Source organism: Somniosus microcephalus, chromosome 12, assembly GCF_052327205.1.
Source record: "Somniosus microcephalus isolate GS21.2 chromosome 12, FLI_Smic_1.0, whole genome shotgun sequence".
Lineage (NCBI taxonomy): Eukaryota > Metazoa > Chordata > Chondrichthyes > Squaliformes > Somniosidae > Somniosus > Somniosus microcephalus.
The window spans coordinates 199,129,234-199,149,688 of NC_140998.1; the positions used below are offsets into that span (position 1 = coordinate 199,129,234).

General features: G+C 49.7%; 1 protein-coding gene across 1 annotated transcript; it reads right to left on the reverse strand.

Moving 5' to 3' along the window:
• Positions 1–19,392: 19,392 nt before the first annotated feature.
• LOC147109873 (G protein-coupled receptor 15-like) lies at positions 19,393–20,079 on the reverse strand. The gene has a single exon (XM_086002411.1). It carries the CDS (start codon positions 20,077–20,079, stop codon positions 19,393–19,395), a length of 687 nt encoding a protein of 228 aa, XP_085858537.1.
• Positions 20,080–20,455: the final 376 nt, after the last annotated feature.

The window sequence follows — 20,455 nt, forward strand, 5'->3', positions numbered from 1 at the left end:
TACCAGAATGGTTCCGGGGATCTTAGCTACAAGGACAGGTTGGAGAAGCTGGGTTTGTTTCATTAGAGCGGTTGAGGGGTGATTTGATAGAGGTGTACAAGATTCTGACTGGTTTGGGTAGGCTAGACGGGGTAAGGCTGTTCCCACTAGTTGATGGTACAAAGACTAGGGGACACAGATTTAAGGTTTTGGGCAAGAGATACAGGGGGGACGTGAGGAAAAACTTTTTTACGCAGCGAGTGGTGATGACCTGGAACTCGCTGCCGACGGAAATGGTAGAAGCGGAGACACTCAGGGGGAAAAATTCAGTTGTTTGCGCCTCCCGTTAGCTCCTTAAGAGGGCGCCAATTGGGGCGCAAAGCAACTAGCGCCCGGGCACGGCGATGTTTGCGCCGCTCGCGAAATTAACTAGACACTTTGCGGCGGCACTAAACACTACCGCCACGATCTCCTGCGCCGGCAGATCATGACGTCAGTCGAGTGCGCAATGCCCTGGTAGCACCCCGGACCGGATATTGAGTGGCACCCCCTGCCTTACCGCCTGCCACTAGCAACGACAGGTTGAGGGGAGCATTATGCTGTCAGAAAGCGATTGGGGAGTGTGACTAGGGAAGGCGACCGCTTCCTGCCTTTTTTTGTCAGTGACATTTTTGCACCACGCAGTCTGAGAGAGAGAGAGAGAGACTTCTGGAGAGATTCAACGCTGTGTGGAGGGGTTTTGAGTACTGAGCAGCACTTTGCAGGTTTATTTTGATTTGCTCTTCCTTGCTTCGCCAGCACTCTGAGGAAGCGCCTCACTCCTCGGCGTTTGCACCTTAAGACAGGTGTGAAGCGCCTGATTTAGCGCTCCAATCACCTCCAGGGGCGATAAAAGCCAAGTTTGCTGTCAGAGGCGATAATTAGCGCCAGGCGCTGAACTTTGCGCACGGCTGATAACGGCGCCCCAAATGGGGTGATACCGAATTTTTCCCCTCAATGTTTTCAAGGGGAGACTGGATAGGCACTTGAGGGAAATAAACTTGCAGGGCTACGGGGATAGAGTGGGGGAATGGAACTGACTGGATTGCTCTACAGAGAGCCGGCGCGGACTCGATGAGCCGAATGGCCTCCTTCTGTGCCGTTATAACTCTATATGACTCTATATATGACTCTATGTAACACTATATATGACTCTATATAAATGTGTCAGGAAAAGGTTAATCAGACCGTCCTGACTTATACTGATGTTATACTGTATTGAAATAACAACAGAAAATGCTGGAAAAACTCAGCAGGCCAGGCAACATCCGTGGAGAGAAAATAGAGTCAACGATTTGGATAAACCCTTTGTCAAGACTAAAGAAGCACAGGAAATGAAATAGATTAAAAGGCCAGTATGGGGGCTGGGAGAGAACAAAAGAGAAGTGAAGAGACATTAAGAGGTATTCAAAACGAGACGAGATGGTGATAGGACTAGTGGAGACAAAAGACGGCTCTAGATTAGGTGTGAAATGTGCTGGCAGAATGGGAGACAGCTGCCATGTGGGAGAGAGAAAAAAAAAGGGGGGGGGGAAAGGGCCAAAACAAAGGTGTGGATAAAAAATAAAAGTAAAAATGTAATGGGGGCCGAGGTTATGATCTGAAATTGTTGAACTCGATATTGAGTCCGGAAGGCTGTAAAGTGCCTAATTGGAAGATGAGGTGCTGTTCCTCGAACTTACGCTAAGCTTCCGCGGATCAATGCAAGAGCCCGAGTACGGTGAGGTCTGAGTGGGAATGGGGTGGTGAATTAAAATGACAGACGACCGGAAGCTCGGGGTTATCCTTACGGACTGAACGGAGGTGTTCCGCAAAGCGATCACCCAATCTGCGTTTGGTCTCCCCAAATGAAAGACATGCTAGTGCACACTGATTCATATATTTCAGAGAACTTTCATTCGTTGATAACAAGTGCAGGGATAACAGGTGGTTCTGCAAAGGAAAACCTCTGGGTATACTTTTTAATTGAAGCTTCTATAGAAGCAGGAGATTGATTAGTACAAAATGGTAAAGAATCAAAGGCATACTTATATTTACAAGTTTCATTACGGGTACGGTAGCGTAGTGTCTATGTTACTGAGCTAGTCGTCCAGAAACATGAGTTTAAATCCCACCACGAAAGCTGTAAAATTTAAACTCTGTTACTTAAGTAAATAAAAAGCTAGTGACCATGGAACTACCGGATTGCCATAAAAACCCATCTGGTTCACCAATGCCTCTCAGGGAAGGAAATCTGGCCTGTATGTGACTCCACACCCACAGCAATGTGCTTTTCTCTTATCTGCCCTCTGAAATGGCCGAGCTAGCCACTCAGTTGTACCAAACCGCTTCGAAAAAAAGCCCTTCACCTCACGGACTGCAGCGGTTCAAGAAGACAGCTCACCACCACCTTCTCGAGGGCAATTAGGGATGGGCAATAAATGCCGGCCTTGCCAGCAACGCCTGCATCCCGAGAATTAATTAAAAAAACTTGGCTGTTCCGGTCGATGTAAAAAGAAATTGTTAACGCTACAGTTATTGATAATGGACAAGTCAATTAAATTCTCCTTATATGGAGTTGTATTTTAATTTTTAGATAATGATGTAATGCAGAATTGTGTGGATTGTCACACGGAGTAAGTGAGAGGAATTTATAAAACTTGCAAAATAACAACAGAAAATGCTGGAAAAACTCAACAGGCCAGGCAACATCCGTGGAGAGAAATTAGAGTTGACGTTTCGGGTCGAAACCCTTTTTCAAAACTGGAAAGGAAATGAAATAGATCGAAGGCAGAGCTGCGATAGAATAAAAGAAGTAAAAGAGACATTAAGAGGTATTCAAAACCAGACAAGATGGTAATAGGACAGTGGAGACAAAAGACAGCTGAGATTGGGTGTGAAGTTTACTGGCAGGATGAGAAACAGCTGCCATGTGGGAGAGAGAAAAAAAAAGGAAAGGGGGGTGGGGAAGGGAAGACCCAAAACAAAGGGGTGGAAAAAAATGTAAGTAAAAATGTAATAGGGGCCGAGGTTATGATCTGAAATTGTTGAACTCGATATTGAGTCCGGAAGGCTGCAAAGTGCCTAATCGGAGGATTTGCTATTGTGGCGGTACCACCGGTTGTCCCTTACATTGAGATACATAATTCCCTTTAACTTACCTTTAAATGTATCTGTTACTGCACTCAGGCTTCATTCCTGTACTCTGCGTGATGACATCATGACATCAGAGTTCGGAACCTGCTGGCAGTTGAGCTCGGAACCTGCTAGCAGTTGAGCTCGGAACCTGCTAGCAGTTGAGCTCGGAAACTTCTAGTCAGTCCTCGTGGCGTCCCCGCTGGGGAAAGACCTACACCACGGTGCTCCTACAGTCAGCCATCTTACCTGCTACCTTACCTGTTGTATTTAACCTGTTCCTGTAAATAAACAACTTATTTATAGTTCGTCGAAGTCGAACTCGATTATTTAGTGGCGATGCACACGAATCGCTACATTGGTGACCTAACGATGTGAGTACGGGAACTCATCAATTCCAACACTACAATTGATGACCCCGTATCCGTGAACGATTTTCACGGTAGCAACGCGTAGCCTGAACCTCGTCTTCCCACAAGACGACAGACGCACAACCGACGAACAACCACGGAACAGCAACTGCCTAACACTGATTCCTCCAAAGGTGACGCTGTCTTTGCGAACGTATTCGCAAGGTAAGCGCAGCCTGGAGCAGATCCCGTTTGACACGGACAAAACTCAACCGGATCCCGTTTTTTTGTGAGCAATTTTCACAAAAGAAGCACGCCATGGAAGCACCAGCCGTTTTGCTGTCGCTACCGCAATCCAGGGAGCCACAGTCTCCCTCGTGCTTTATAAAGGTAGAAGCCCCGTTCGATGAGAACATCGATGCGGCGCCGACCACGCACTTGCTTACGGTCCCCGTACTCGTCTTTCCTACCGCCACACGGATCGTCCGCCTCTACGTCCAAAGCAACAGCAAGTATGCATCTCTCCAAGCACGGGGTACAGCATGTTCGCGCCCACAAAATCGGAGCGCGCCCTGCGGGGATACCACGAGGACTCGCCCCCATGAAACACGAGGATGCACTCCTCGCGCACGAGGACCCATCCCTCGCGAACCACGAGGACCTATCCCTCGTGAAAGATGAAGACTCCTTCACCGCTGACGACGCACCAGCCTGTCATCCTGCTGGTTGTGTTACCTACTACATGTTTCGGCGCGAACGAAAAGCGTTGCCGCCCTCACGGCTTTTCTCCTAAATCTACAACAGTTACAAGTGTTGCCGCCCTCCAGGCAGAGTTGACCCCTCCTGAAAGCAACAACAACCCGGACCGTTGCCGCCCTTTCTCCAGTTTTCCCTTTGACAAACGCAAACCTCTACTGATGCTGCACACATCGAGGACAGGTCCAACGGGCATCCTGCAGCCACGATCAGCCACGTGAAAGTTGCTGGCCTCACCGATCACTGATCAACGCAGTAACTCTTCACCCTCTATTGTGTTAACGTCGTAGCACTATGGCACGCACCGTTCCGCGTGTTCCAGCCTCCTGAAGGTTTCGCTCACCTGTCGGCGAGTTCACCAACCTCGCCAGTCAAGTCCTTCTGGATCGTCCGTTGGTGTTCCTGCAGATTTTGTCAGAACAAGGACTTGTTCCAACATCAACAGAGTCATCGCCCGCGTCTGCCCGACTTGCCCGTCACTCTGACAAGGCCTGCTGTTTCGCACGTCTCCACGGTCCTTTGCCTGACGGATACACTCTATTCGCCACGACGCGCGTAAGGATCCGCTCATGAGCAGCATCTTCAGACCTCGCCTACCAAGTCGAGACAGCACGACTGCCGTGACCACCAGCTCGTCAGACCATCTCATCCTTGGACTTTCGTTAAAGTGAATTCTGGGGGGGCCTATGTGGCGGTACCACCGGTTGTCCCTTACATTGAGATACATAATTCCCTTTAACTTACCTTTAAATGTATCTGTTACTGCACTCAGGCTTCATTCCTGTACTCTGCGTGATGACGTCATGACGTCAGAGCTTGGAACCTGCTGGCAGTTGAGCTCGGAACCTGCTAGCAGTTGAGCTCGGAAACTTCTAGTCAGTCCTCGTGGCATCCCCACTGGGGAAAGAAATACACCACGGTGCTCCTACAGTCAGCCATCTTACCTGCTACCTTACCTGTTGTATTTAACCTGTTCCTGTAAATAAACAACTTATTTATAGTTCGTCGAAGTCGAACTCGATTATTTAGTGGCGATGCACACGAATCGCTACACTATCTTATAAAACTTGCAGTTTGTAATGAATTTTTTGGTTCCATAAAAACCTAAGATACTGAGCTCAGATCTATCATCACGATTTAAAGCATTTGGTAGAAGGATTAGAGGAGAGTTGAGGTGAACTTTTTTCACCCAGAGGGTGGTGGGGGTCAGGAACTCACTGCCTGAAAGGGTGGTAGAGGCAGAAACCCTCATCGCATTTAAAAAGTTCTTGGATAAGCACTTGAAGTGCTATGGACCAAGAGGTGGAAAGTGGGATTAGGCTGGAGAGCTCTCTTTTGGCTGGTGTGGAAACGATGGGCCGAATGGCCTCCTTCTGTGCTGAAAATTTCTATGATTCTAAGTGTGGTCGTAAGTTTTAACTGTAAGTTTAAGTAGCTGTACATGTAATAAATCTGTGACACCTGATAGTCAATGTATAAGAAGCTTATTGTTCCTTTTAATGATCCCTTTATTAAGCGCGAGTATAGAAGATTAAGGGGTGAGCTAGTTGAGGTGTATTAGATTAAAGGAGTTGATAGGGTAGATAGAGAAAAACTATTTCCTCTGGTGGGGGGAGTCCAGAACAAGAGGACAAAGCCTTAAAATTAGAACTAGCCCGTTCAGGGGTGATATCAAGAAGCACTTCTTGGCCCAGAAATTCGGGTCGGAGGCTTCCCACGGGTGCAAGCCCCCGACCTGCACTTACCTAGCGCGCCAGCCGTTGAGCTGTGGGCTCGCGTGGGATTCCGATCCTGGGCCTCCTCCAGCTGCCGGCGCGCAGTGCTTATGTATCCCAGGGGTGCAGTTAGTTCGAAGCGTCCCCTGGGATCACGTGGGCCATGGAGAACCAATGGTAGCAGGGAAATGCCGATTCATAAAATTGACAGGAAGAGCTGTCAAAACTATAAATACTATAAGCCCCAAAACATCACTAAAACTTCAAATAAATTTTAAAAAATCACATTTTTAAAATAACTATAAATTACATAAAATAAATATTTTAAACAATAGTTTAGATTTTTGAAAAGATTAATTACTTTTTCTAACGGGGCTAAAAATAAACTTACCTTACTTTAAAGTATTTAAAAATAATAAACCTGTGGAAAAAATATTTTAATTTTAATTAAATCACCACTTACCTTGTTAAAAGCAGGCCTTGTGTCTGCTTTTTACATGTGTAACTCCTGGAGACTTACCCTCCTGGAGAAACCCGCAATAAAAATATAAGTTCGATGCGCACGCGCTGCCTCTCCCGCGCACGCGTTCGACCTCTGAACCCCTTCTTTCAGGGGAACGGAAGTTCCGGTATCCCGCGCATGCGCAGTGCATGCAAGAAACCGGCACTTCCGTTGGGCCTACGGGTGAGTACCCCGTGCGTACTCACCCGTGGAGACCCGAATTTCTGGGCCTTAAAGATTAGTGGAAATCTGGAACTCTCTCCCCATAAAAGCTGTGGATGCTGGTAGTCAACTGGAAACGTCAAAACTGAGATTGATAGATTTTTGTTGGGTAAGGGTATTAAGGGATATGGAACCAAGGCAGGTAGATGGAGTTAAGCTACAGATCAGCCATGATCTAATTGAATGGCAGAACAGGCTCGAGGGGCTGAATGGCCTCCTCCCATTCCTAAGTTCCTATTAATTTGAGGAAGCAAATTATTAATATGGACCCCTCCTCTTTAGCAAGTGTGAGCACAGGAATATATTTTGGTTTGCGGGCGGGATCAGGAACTGGCAGCAGCAAGAGGATGCGTAGATGGAAATGGGGTCGGGGTCCTAACTGCGTTGCTGACCCCTGATTCACAGATAGTAATGAGGCGTCCGCCCATTGCCTGCGGGATCTCCAGCCACCTAAATTGAGACCCATCCCCCCACCCTCGAAAATCAGGACAGCGATAAATCGGAGGATCAATTCTCCACGCGGGTTGGGTCCCACCATCGCCAGCGTGTCACACAACTAGACCCAGGTTCAGGTTGGTTTCAAACAGATTTATTTATGAGAATAAACAGCATTTTATATCTCAATTCCACAATGCGATTCCCGGAGAGAATGGCAGGGGCGGATTTTAACTTCGGGTGATTTAGAACTGAACGCTCCATATACATCCCTCCCGATTCTCAATTCAGTTCAAAGAAGATGATTTCTATAGCGCCTCCCTAACAACCTCAGAATGTCCCAAAGCGCCTTACAGCCAATTAAGCTTTTTTGAAGTGTAGTCACTATTGTAATGTAGGAAACGTGGCAGCCAATTTGTGCACAGCAAGCTCCTACAAACAGCAATGGGACAATGACCAGATGATCTGATTTTAGTGATGTTAGTTGAGGGAAAAATATTGGGCCAGGACACCAGAGAGAGCTCTCCTGCTCTTTGAAATAGTGGCCGTGAGATAAAAACATAGAAAATAGGAGCAGGAGTAGGCCACTCGGCCCCTCGAGCCTGTTCCGCCATTCAATGAGATCATGGCTGATCATCCAAATTCAGTACCCTGTCCCTGCTTTCTCCCCACATCCCTTGATCCCTTTAGCCTTAAGAAATATATCTAACTCCTTCTTGAATATATTTAATGAATTGGCCTCAACTGTCTTCTGTGGTAGAGAATTCCACAGGTTCACCACTCTCTGGGTGAAGAAATTCCTCCTCATCTCAGTCCTAAATGGCTTAACCCTTATCCTTAGACTGTGACCCCTGGTTCTGGACTCCCCCGCCATCGGGAACATCCTTCCTGCATCTAGTCTGTCTAGTCCTGTTAGAATTTTATAAGTTTCAATGAGATCCCCTCTCATTCTTCTAAACTGTTGCGAATATAAGCCTAATCGACCCAATCTCTCTTCATACGTGATTCCTGCCATCGCAGGTATCAGTCTGGTGAATCTTCGCTGCACTCCCTCCATGGCAAGATCTTTTACATTCACCAAAGAGGGCAGACAGGTCCTCGGTTTAATGTCTCATCCAAAAGACAGCCCTTACGACAGTGCAGCTCTCCCTAAGTACTGGAGTGCCAGCCTGGATCCACAGCCGGCACAGACACGATGGGCCGAATGGCCTCCTCCTGTGCCATCATTTCCTATGATTCTGTTGGTTGTAGCAATGAATGGTTCTCGGGTGAATGTCTCATTTGATCAATGACCGTGTGTCCCGGCCTCCGTACTCCGCTGAAGTTTCTGTCGAGATTATCTGCTCAGGTCCTGGAGTAGGGCTCGAAACCACGACTTTCGGCAAAACCGATAGCGACTGAGCGAATTGGCAGGAACGTTTAGTGAAAATCAAGAGCAACCCCTGCAATGCACCTTTAATGCTGTACACTGTGGCTCAGTGGATAGCACTCTGGTCTCTGAGTCAGAAGGTCATCGGTTCAAGTCCCAGTCTAAGGCCATATTTCAGGTTGACACTCCAGTGCAGTACGGAGGGAGTGCTGCACTGTCAGAAGGGCAGTCTTTTGGATGAGACAGTAAACCGAGGCCCAGTCTGCTCTCTCAGGTGGACGTAAAAGATCCCATGGCACTATTTTGAAGAAAAACAGGGGATTAATATATCTGGCATCCTGGCCATTATTTATCCCTCAGTCAACATCAGTAAAACAGTTTATCTGGTCATTATCACATTACGGTTTGTGGGAGCTTGCTGTGCGCAAATTGGCTGCCGCAATTCCTACATTATGACAGTGACTCCACTTCAAAAAAGCACTTCATCGGCTGTAAAGCACTTTGGGACGTCTGGTGGTCGTGAAAGGCGCTATAGAAATGCAAGTCTTACTTTTTAATCTCCTAGTCTAACTCAATCTTTCACAAGGTCTCAAACTGTGGTGCTCTTCACCTCCCTTAGTCCTCCCTTCAAACTACGCTTGTGTGTCTCCGACTCACTATTTCATGAGTTACTTCACCTGCTTGTTTCAAACTTGGTGTTGTCCTGCACTCTGAGTCTTGACTCTTCAGTCTGGATTCTTGATAATGAATAGAGTCACCCGTACAGATCAGTGGGACCGTCTTGGGTTCACAGTCAATCCCCCCTACAGTGAGGACACACAGATATAGCGGCAGTCCCGAAGGAGGATCCTGATCCTGCAGTGCGCATTTTTTATTTATTCCCAGGACATGGGTGTCACTGGCAGGGCCAGCATTTATTGCCCACCCCCACAGTTCTGTTCGGGAGGGGGTTCCAGGATTTTAATCCAGCGGCGGTGAAGGAACGGCCGATATATGTCCAAGTCAGGATGATGTATGAATTCGAGGAAAAGTTGCGGGTGGTGGGTTTCGCATTCAATTGATACCCTTGTTCTTCTAGGTGGTGGAGGTCGTGGGTTTGGGAGGTGCTGCCGAAGGAGCCTTGGCGAGTTGCTGCAGTGCATCTTGTAGATGGTTCACACTGCAGCCACGGTGTGCCGGTGGTGGAGGGAGTGAATGTTTAAGGTGGTGGATGGGCTGCCGATCACATGAACGGCTTTGTACTGGATGGCGTGGGGCTTATCAAGTGTTGTTGGAGCTGCACTCATCCAGGCCAGTGGAGAGTATTCCATCACACTCCGGACTTGTGCCTTGTAGATGGTGGAGAGGTGAAAGTGTTGGATGATGTAAATCTCAAACGGTGAGAAGAATTTAGAAAGTCTAAAGGGGGAGTAGAACTGCTCCAGTGATAATTAGCCCTGAACATCCCAACTTCACCTTCTCTCCTCCCCTCTCTCTGTTAACTCAACCTTCCCCTTTCACCCGCCAACTCACTTTCCCACAACTGTCTGTTTTTAATTAACATTTAACACAATATCTAGGTGGGACATGATTGGCAGTATCCCAGCTGGTTACTGTTGTCCAGACTGTAAAGTCTGTGGGTTGTATAGCGAAGTAATACACAGACTACAAGAGTAACTTAAACAGGACTTTACTATTCGAAGGTCAGGGCGAATCTGCCCAATAAATTCTGCCACAGCACTTATATACCGGTGTGGTCACCGTCGGTATTACAGTATACAGCAGCCAGGCTAAAGTAGTGCCACACCTAAAATAGTTCTCTTAAAGGTGGATGGTTACATACAATAGTTCTCTTAAAGGTAGAACAGTTACATACACTACAATCCTCCCTTTTTAGCTTACAACATACTTATTCCCCATTAAACATAACCTCCTAACATATATCCAACTTTATGTTAAAACAGTTCACAGATGTAATCTCTGCGGAAACAGTTCACAGATTCAGTCTCTGCGGGAAACAGTTCATAGATTTAGTCTCTGCGGGAAACAGTTCACAGATTCAATCTCGGTGGATGCGCCTTCCATGCTTCTTGACTCGGTCCTGACAATGCCTCAGTGGTGCAGCAGTTCCCCGTGGTGTAGTCGGTTCACGTTGCTGGAGTGACTCATCCAATAGTCCTTCACTGGACTTAACAGCTTGAACTTCCGTCCTTCTGAACCAGCATTGTTGGCTTGTAAAACTTGAGTACCTTGGGATGTTTTCTACTTCCAAACTGATTTGGCTCCGTTCGCAGGGACCCCGTGCGTGATCTAATAGTGATGATGATGGTCCAGATGATCATCATCTTCTGCTTCGTCTTTTCCTTTTCTGTGGTTCAGATGGTTATCATCTTCTGCTTCGTCTTTTCCTTTTCTGCTTCTTGGAGACTCTCGGGGCTCCATTGTCAGCTGCCAGCTGCCTGCACAGTTCCTCCCGTAGTAGCGCCACCATCTCCCGATGTTCCTTAGACTTTTTGTGATTCATCAAGGTTTCTGCACTTTGGGAGTTTTCCTCACAAGCTGGGCAGAACAGGTCCTCGTAATATTCGGTGTCGCTCAACAGGTCATGGTAATATTCGGTGTCGCCCTGAGCTAAGCCAGCGGGAGGGTCTTCTATTTCCTCCTTGCCCAGCTGAATGTTAGCCGACTTTTGTTCTAAATCCCGACATCTGTCCTGAAGAGACTTCATCATGCGTTCAGCTTCATCCCACTTTTTCTGGGCTTCCTGCAAGTCTTTTACTAATGACCTCATTTGTGATTTCAATACTTCAACTTCATTCGGAGATTGATTGATCGGACCATTCAATCCCTCTACTGAAGTAGCTGTTTCAGCATTCTGTTGTTCTGCATTGATGTGAGGCAGCGTACTTTCGGCATCCAAGAGCGGCTCTGCTGCAGTCTTCTCAGTCTGTGTTGCCACCTCAGCTATTTCAATAGCCTTTGAGAGTTCTGATGCGCTATCAATTGCTCATAAAAGACTGAGAGTTAAGAGAGTAACTAAAGGCTTTTATTAACAAAAGAATGAAGGTCTGCCTTGAGTGGTCGACCGGTCCCGAAATACAAAGGGCTGGGGAGCAGTCACCTTTATACTAGGACTTGTGGGAGGAGTCAGTCGAGGCATGTCCAGGCATGTACACAGTGGAATACAAACAGTGGTTTACCACATTCACCCCTTGTTTAAAATTGAGTCCGGCGGGGTGAAGTGTATTAAAAGTTAGTGTATTGGAGTCTCTCCGGAGGTCTTGTCTGCCGCTGTGATCGGCGTGGCGACGGCAGGGGTAGTGGAGCTTCCGGTGTCGAGTCCTGCGTGGGCTGTGGCACAGGCGTGTCGTCCTCGTAGATGTCGAGCGGGTCGCGGGGCCCAGGCCTGCCGTCTGCTGGGGCTGGATATCGGATCGTGGGGGGGGGTGGTAGTGAGTAGTGGGTTACTGCGGCCCCCGAGGGTGCAAGGTCTCTTATGGAGACTGTGTCCTCCCGCCCGTCCGGGTATGCAATGTAAGCATACTGGGGGTTGGCGTGGAGGAGGTCGACCCTCTCGACCAGGGGGTCCATTTTATGGGTCCTCACGTGCCTTCTCAGTAGGACAGGCCCTGGGGATGTCAGCCATGGCGGTAGCGATGTCCCCGATGTGGACTTCCTTGGGAAGACAAACATTTTCTCATGAGGGGTGGCGTTAGTGGCAGTGCAGAGCAGTGACCGAATAGAGTGGAACGCATCGGGGAGCACATCCTGCCAGCGGGAGGTTGGAAGGCCCCTAGACTTTAAGGCTAGCAGGGCGGCCTTCCAAACTGTCGCATTTTCTCTTTCCACCTGTCCGTTCCCCCGGGGGTTGTAACTGGTGGTCCTGCTTGTGGCAATACCCCTAGTTAGGAGGTACTGACGGAGTTCGTCACTCATAAACGATGAGCCCCGGTCGCTATGGATATAGCTGGGGAAACCGAACAGGGTGAAGAGGTCATTCAGACATTTAATGACCGTGGCACTGGTCATGTCCGGGCAGGGGATGGCGAATGGGAAACGGGAGTACTCATCAATAATATTGAGGAAGTACACATTGCGGTTGGAGGAGGGGAGAGGCCCTTTAAAATCAACGCTCAGGCGCTCGAAGGGGCGAGTGGCTTTTATCAGGTGGGCTCTGTCTGGTCTATAAAAGTGCGGTTTGCACTCAGCGCAGACTTGGCAGTTCCTGGTCATGGTCCTGACCTCCTCAATAGAATAAGGCAGGTTGCAGGCCTTGATGAAGTGGAAGAACCTGGTGACCCCCGGGTGGCAGAGGTCATTGTGGAGGGCCCGCAGTCTATCGATCTGCGCGCTGGCGCAGGTGCCACGCGATAGCGCATCCGGGGGTTCATTGAGCTTCCCGGGCCGGTACAAGATCTCGTAATTGTAGGTGGAAAGTTCGATTCTCCACCTCAAGATCTTGTCATTTTTGATTTTGCCCCTCTGCTTGTTGTTAAACATGAAAGCAACTGAACGTTGGTCAGTGAGCAGGGTAAATCGTTTTCCGGCCAGATAGTGCCTCCAATGACGCACAGCCTCCACAATCGCCTGGGCCTCCTTCTCAACAGCGGAGTGTCTGGTCTCCGGGCCTTGGAGGGTTCGTGAAAAGAAGGCCACGGGTCTCCCCGCCTGATTGAGGGTAGCGGCCAGGGCAAAGTCGGACGCGTTGCTTTCCACCTGGAAGGGGTTGGATTCGTCCACTGCATGCATGGTGGCTTTGGCAATGTCTTCCTTGATACGGTGGAAGGCTAAGCGGGCCTCTGCCACCAAGGGAAAAGAGGTGGACTTGATCAGCGGATGGGCCTTGTTCGCATAGTAGGGGACCCACTGGGCATAATAGGAGAAAAACCCTAGGCACCTCTTCAGGGCCTTGAGGCAGTGGGGCAGCGGGAGTTCCATAAGGGGACGCATCCGGTCGGGGTCGGGGCCGATGACTCCGTGTTCCACAACACAGCCAAGGATGGCGAGGCGGTTTGTGCGGAATATGCACTTCTCCTTGTTATATGTCAGGTTCAGGAGTTGGGCGGTGCGGAGGAATTTTTCGAGGTTTGCGTCATGGTCCTGCAAGTCACGGCCGCAGATGGTCACATTGTCCAGATATGGGAAAGTGGCCTGCAACGCATTTTGATCTACCATCCGGTCCATCTCCCTTTGGAAGACGGAGACCCCGTTGGTGACGCCAAAGGGAACCCTAAGGAAGTGGTAGAGGCAGCCGTTTGCCTCAAAGGCAGTATACTGGCAGTCCTCAGGGCGGATAGGGAGCTGGTGGTACGCTGATTTCAGGTCAATGGTCGAGAAGACGCGGTACTGCGCGATCTGGTTGACCATATCAGCTATGCGGGGGAGTGGGTAGGCGTCCAGCAGGGTGTAGCGATTTATTGTCTGGCTGTAGTTGATGACCAGGCGCTGCTTCTCGCCGGTCTTAACGACCACAACCTGGGCTCGCCAGGGGCTGGTGCTGCCCTCAATAATCCCTTCCTTCAGGAGCCACTCCACTTCGGTTTTAATGAAAACCCTGTCCCCGGCACTGTATCGCCTGCTCTTTGTGGCGATGGGCTTACAGTCGGGGGTGAGGTTAGCAAACAGTGGGGGGGGGGTGACTCTGAGTGTGGAGAGGTTGCACCTGGTGCGCGGCGGGCAATTTGGGAGCTGCTGGCTGCGGACTGTGAGTGGGGGTAGGGGTCCACCGTACGCCATCGTAACACTTTTAAGGTGGCACTGAAAATCTAACCCCAGCAGGACGGCAGCGCAGAGGTCGGGCAGGACCAGAAGTTTAAAATGATCGTATACGGTCCCGTCTACTATGAGTGTCACTACGCAGTAGCCGCCGATGTACGCCGACTGGGACTCGGAGGCCATAGAAATCCGCTGGTGCGCAGGCAGGACTGGGAGAGAGCAACGCCGCACCGTGTTGGGGTGGATGAATCTCTCCGTGCTCCCAGAGTCAAAAAGGCAGATTGTATCGTGGCCATTTACCTTAATGTCCATTGTGGAACTGGCCAGCTGGTGCGGTCTCGCTTGGTCCAGTGTAATGGATGCCAGCGTAGGGGTCGGTGTGTTGCTGCGGGTATCAGATGAGGCGGTGTTGGGGGCCTGCTGCGTTCCGGCTGTCGTCCAAGATGGCGGCGTCCATGATCCCCATGTGGCTGGAGGCATCCAAAATGGTTGCTGTACCGGTGGTTCGCACATGGCCGGGGAGGCCCAAGATGGCGGCCCGCATGGCCCACATGCGGCGCTGCTGGGGTTCGGGGTGGCTTTGGCCCTGCAGACATTAGCGTAGTGTCCCTTCTTCCCGCAGCCTGAGCAGATCGCGTTTTTCACCGGGCAGCGCGCTCTGGGGTGTTTTGCCTGGCCACAGAAGTAGCATTTCTGGCCTTGGGGCACTGCTGTCTGGCCTTGGGACACTGCTGCGGTAGTTGGGCCATTGCTGGGGTGTGGCTGGGGTGGCACGGCGCTATGAGGCGGTCCTACCGTGTCCCAGGCTGTCATTCCCCGCGGCGTCCATGGTGCAGAGGAGTAGGCATCCATGCCCCGGTAGGCTGCATCCAATGATAGTGCGAGTTCAGAGGCCTTGTTGAGGTCGAGGTCACTCTGCTCCAACAGTCGCTGTCGGGTGTAATTGGATCTGTGGCCCGCTACAAAAGCGTCCCGGATAAGTTCCTCTGTGTACGCGGTGGCCTTTACATCCTTACAACCACAGGCCCGGCCAAGCACAGACAGTGCCTGAAGGTATTCCACGGTCGATTCCCCAGGTTGTTGTTTACGACTCCCCAGAAGGTGCCTGGCGTACACTTCGTTCACTGGGCGCGTGTACTGGTCCTTGAGGAGCTTGATAGCGTCCGCGTACGAGGTCGCATCTTGGATGACCGAGTACACTCGGTGGTTCACTTTGGAGGTCAGGACATCCAGTTTGTCCTCGTCCGATTTGATTGCTGCGGAGGCGGTCAGGAATTTTTCGAAACACTTAAGCCAGTGAGTAAACTTGCTGGATGAGTCCGCCTCCCGATGATCTAAGTCCAGGCATGCTGGTGTGAGGATCTTCTCCATTATAAAAATTTTGTTAATAAAATTGATGCGCTATCAATTACTCATAAAATACTGAGAGTTAAGAGAGTAACTAAAGGCTTTTATTAACAAAAGAATGAAGGTCTGCCTCGAGTGGTCGACCGGTCCAGAAATACAAAGGGCTGGGGAGCAGTCACCTTTATACTAGGACTTGTGGGAGGAGTCAGCCGAGGCATGTCCAGGCATGTACACAGTGGAATACAAACAGTGGTTTACCACAAGTTCCGAACCCCTTTTCTTTGAAGATTGAGGCTCGTGTTCAAGTTTTTCCCATTTCAGGGTCCTGTCCCTCAGCATATGAAGAAGTTGGCTGACTGTTAACTCTTCTGCCATCATCCGTTTCCCATTAGCTGCAGGGCTATTTATAAACTTGCCCTGGGGCTCCTTTGCTGTTTCTACTTTGCCATCATCCGCAGCCTCCACCATTCGAATTTCCACAAATGAATCGTCCGGTGATGCTGCACCCAACTTCAGTAGGAGCTCGGAAGTCATGTCGACCAAATCAGCCTTTTCTGCCTGCAACCTGCTAACAAGCGCCTTCAGTTGCTGCACATCTTGTTCCACCAGATTAGAGTATGCACCTTCATAAACCGAATCAGCTTTGATTCGTTTGGCCTCCTCTCGCAGACGGTTTGTGTGCTCCTGCTCCCTTTTCTCCCTCAGCTGCTTCTGTTGTCTTTCCAGATTCTCCCATTCGGTGTCATAGAACTTTTTCATTGCTTTCATCTCTTGTTCGAGACGGCAACTCAATTGCTCTAATTGCTGTCGTAATTTGAAATAAGTTTGAGTTCGAGCTCGGTGTTCCTCAGTAATGTATATGTCTGTAAACTGAACAGACTCAGAATTCTCTGTCAAACTATGTTGTTGTTGTTCAGAGGAATTCTGTTCTGAAACTTTGTTCTCCTCTGGAGCATAAGCCTTTATGCCCACATTCGTTCTACCAACCTTAGTCAGCAAGTTCATTTTAGACTTGTCTTTCATGCTTGGGCTGGTCTTATCGTCATCCGTTTCAGAGTCTGAGCTGATTGTCTGCCCCGAGTCCTCACTCATTATTGCTTTTAGGTAGTGCCATTCCATGTCTATTTTCTTGATCCACTCCCGTCCTAGAAGTGGTGGTCCTCCCTCAGGTAGTACGTATAAGTCCATTCCGGGGTGTTCTTTGCCCCTGTCTCTCACCTTGACTCTTATCTTTCCCATGGGGTATACTTTATGCCCCATGTATGTCTGCAATACGAACTTGGTATCTCTCAAGGGTATATGTGAGAATAGCCGGTTGTAATCCCTTTGATTTATGACTGATAGGGCTGATCCAGTGTCCAACTCCATTTTTACTTGGACTCCGGCTATTTTTAGCATGACCCAGATAGTTTGTAGGTCAGCTTCCTTACTCACATTGTGAATTCTCAGACTACCCAGTTCCTGGCCGTTTGGGTCTGAATCCGAATTCTGTTCGTCTGAACTCTTCTCAGCCACCTTGTGTACTTTGTTGTACTTTTCCGGTGATGGCTTTTTTTGTTTGTTGGTCTTCTTTCCTGACCGGCATACTTTAGCTATGTGCCCCAGTTTGCCACATTTTCGACATTCCTGGTTTTTAAACCAGCATTGGTTCTGGTCATGTGTTGTCTTCCCACAACAATAACATTTCGTTGTACCCGAAGTAATTTGATCCACACTGAGTACCGCTGCCTTTAGCTGCATTTCCGCAGTTCCTTTCACTGCGGCTTCGTGTGATGCTGCAATAAGAACAGCCCTCTCAAGTGTAAGGTCGTTCTCTTCGAGCAGTCGCTTTTGCGTTCCTTCCTTCGACAACCCACACACGAACTTGTCTCGCAATGCCTCTGTCAGATTTCCTCCAAACTGGCAGTATTTCGCTAATCTACGCAGTTCAACCAAGTATTCCGCGTTGCTTTCCTCTTTCCGTTGCGTTCTCGCATAAAATTTGAATCGTTCCGCCAACATCAGCGGTGTGGGGTTCAAGTGATCCTTCAGAACAGCAACAATATTATTGAAAGTCTGATCCGCCGGTTTAGCTGGTGATAGAAGATGCTTCAATAACCCGTATGTCTTCGCGCCCATCGAGTTTAGCAAGGTTATAGCTTTATCATCATCTTCTATTTTATTGGCCTCACAATATATCTCGATACGTTCTACGTACGTGGCCCAATCTTCCACCTCGGCATCGAAGTTGTTGATGTTACCATGCTTAGGCATCTTCACTATCTCTCACTATCTTTCTGCGAAACAACAGGATTTCTCTTTAACTTTTTAACTTTTTCTTTTTTTTCCCAAAAATGGCGGTTTCCCGCGCTTGTCTTCTTCCCCGCCTACTGGCAAAATGGCGGTTTCCCGCACTTGTCTTCTTCCCCCCTACTGGCAAAATGGCGGTTTCCCGCTCCTGACTTCTTCCTCTGGTGGGAGGGGTAAGCTTTGCCCTCGGGCGACGACAGCTGGTTTACGGGGTTTGTAGCCTGTGCGCCGGCTTCAGTTTATTCTGAAGCGCGCGCTAGAAAAGCCGATCGCGTTCCTTGTTCCCCCCCCTCCTTCTTTTCGGCAGGGGCAACCGGCGCTGGGGACAACCAGTTGGCGTCGGACAGATCCAGCTGCTGGTCCTTCACGGCAGCTGCTGCAAGCCGCTGGCCGGAACCTCGCTCGGTCTCTCTCTCGGGCTCTGTCTCTCTCGCTCGCTCTCTCTCGGGCTCTGTCTCTCCCGCTCGCTCGGCTCTCGCTCGCTCTCTCTCGGGCTCTGTCTCTCCCGCTCGCGCGGCTCTCCCTCAGCAGCTTTAAACGCCTCTCCCAGACCTCCCGCAGTCCGGTCCTTTCCTCCCTGGCTGCGGCTGATTCTTCGCGGGTTATTTAGTTATTTATTGCCTCCGTGCCTTATGATCCCGGTCGCAGCGCCTCGCGGCCTCGGTAGGTGCCCGGCCTTTTTCGCTCCAATTGCGCCTCCCAGCCCTCTCGCAGTCCGGTGCTTTCCTCCCCGGCTGCGGCTGAGTTCTCCGTGGCTTATTTATGTTTATATCTTCCCGCGCCTTACGATCCCGGTCGCAGCGCCTCGTGGTCGCGGTATTTGTCCGGCCTTTTTCGCCGTCGCGGTCTAGTCGTCTCACGACGCTCCCCAGCCCGCTTGTACCACGGCTTCTGCTCCACGCTGCCCCAGTCTCAGTGCCTCTGGGCCCGACTTCTGTCCGGCTCCTTTCCCCCTCGACCGTGGTCGAGTGCACTGCCCTTATCCTCCGTTTATTTGTTTCTATTTTCCCTTTACTCACAGTCACCGTGGCCGACTTGCTTCTCGTGTTGATCGGCTCACTCACCACCGTGGCAGAAGGGACAATCCGTGCCTGTTGCTAATGGAAGACTTCGTGTTTGAAATCTTCCTCCTTTCTTGGTCTGCAGACTCGAGTTTTCTCTCAGCAAAACGACGAGGGTGGGTGCCTCTTCTCGACGCTCGTTTACTTCTTCAGAAGCATTGTTGCCGCAGGGTAAGATCGAACTCGTCGCCACTGTAAAGTCTGTGGGTTGTATAGCGAAGTAATACACAGACTACAAGAGTAACTTAAACAGGACTTTACTATTCGAAGGTCAGGGCGAATCTGCCCAATGAATTCTGCCACAGCACTTATATACCAGTGTGGTCACCGTCGGTATTACAGTATACAGCAGCCAGGATAAAGTAGTGCCACACCTAAAATAGTTCTCTTAAAGGTGGACGGTTACATACAATAGTTCTCTTAAAGGTAGAACAGTTACATACACTACACAGACACCACTGCACCCCCGTGGGCAGTGTCTGGGATGGAGTCGATGAGTTAACCAGCTCTGCTTCAATGTTTATTCTTTGATGAACTTCAGATACCGATGAATGGGATGTATCAGGCCTCGCCTTACCTCCTCCCTGAACTTAGCCTGAGTGAGAGCATAAATGCAGGTGTTGGTGCAGGAGTTCAGATACATCAGCATGTTCCTGACCTGGCTGACTATGACATTATGGCTCATGTCCAGCAATATCTCCTGAAACACAAAGACCATGACTCTGATCAGCCACAGTATGATGAAACTGCCCGATATGGTGAAGAGCAGGATGATGGATCTTCTCCGGTTCTCCATCTCGGGGCCAACTTGCTTCCCATCATCGCCTTGACCCCGGAATGCCTTGCAGACCCGACTGGCCACTAGAATGTGCCTCACAGTCAGAGCATTGAGCAGCAAGATGCACACATAGGAAATGAGAGGGGTTAGGATTGTACAGGACCAAAGGTATACTGCCCAGGGGGTTTTGGTACAAAGATTGTGAAGCCTACAGACCGGGAATGGGCCGTGGGTGTGATCGGGTTCATAGGTGAAGTAGCGCGGGATGTTCCGCAAGTAGCTCACCGTGCACACGGTCATTATCACCCCTGCTGCCGTTCCCTCCGTGCAGTACCTCACTTTCAGCTTCTGACAACAAATGGCGACAAATCGATCCAGGGTGAAGGCGGCGGGGAGCAAGACCGAGCAATCCACCACCGCAGCATTCATGATGCTGTTCAGGCTGCAAACGTAGTAATGGGCAAGGAATGAAAAAGGGAAGTAGAGGGATCCCAGGTAAACATAGAAACATAGAAGATAGGAGCAGGAGTAGGCCATTCGGCCCCTCGAGCCTGCTCCGCCATTCAATGAGATCATGGCCGATCATCCAAATTCAGTACCCTGTCCCTGCTTTCTCCCCATATCCCTTGATACCTTTATCCTTAAGAAATATATCTAACTCCTTCTTGAATTGGTCTCAACTGCCTTCTGTGGTAGAGAATTCCACAGGCTCACCACTCTCTGGGTGAAGAAATTCCTCCTCATCTCTGTCCTAAATGGCTTAGCCCTTATCCTTAGACTGTGACCCCTGGTTCTGGACTCCCCC

Bases quoted from the DNA above. Each gene is read 5' to 3' on its own strand.
- LOC147109873 (XM_086002411.1), bottom strand. From the start codon at position 20,079: ATGAATGCTGCGGTGGTGGATTGCTCGGTCTTGCTCCCCGCCGCCTTC.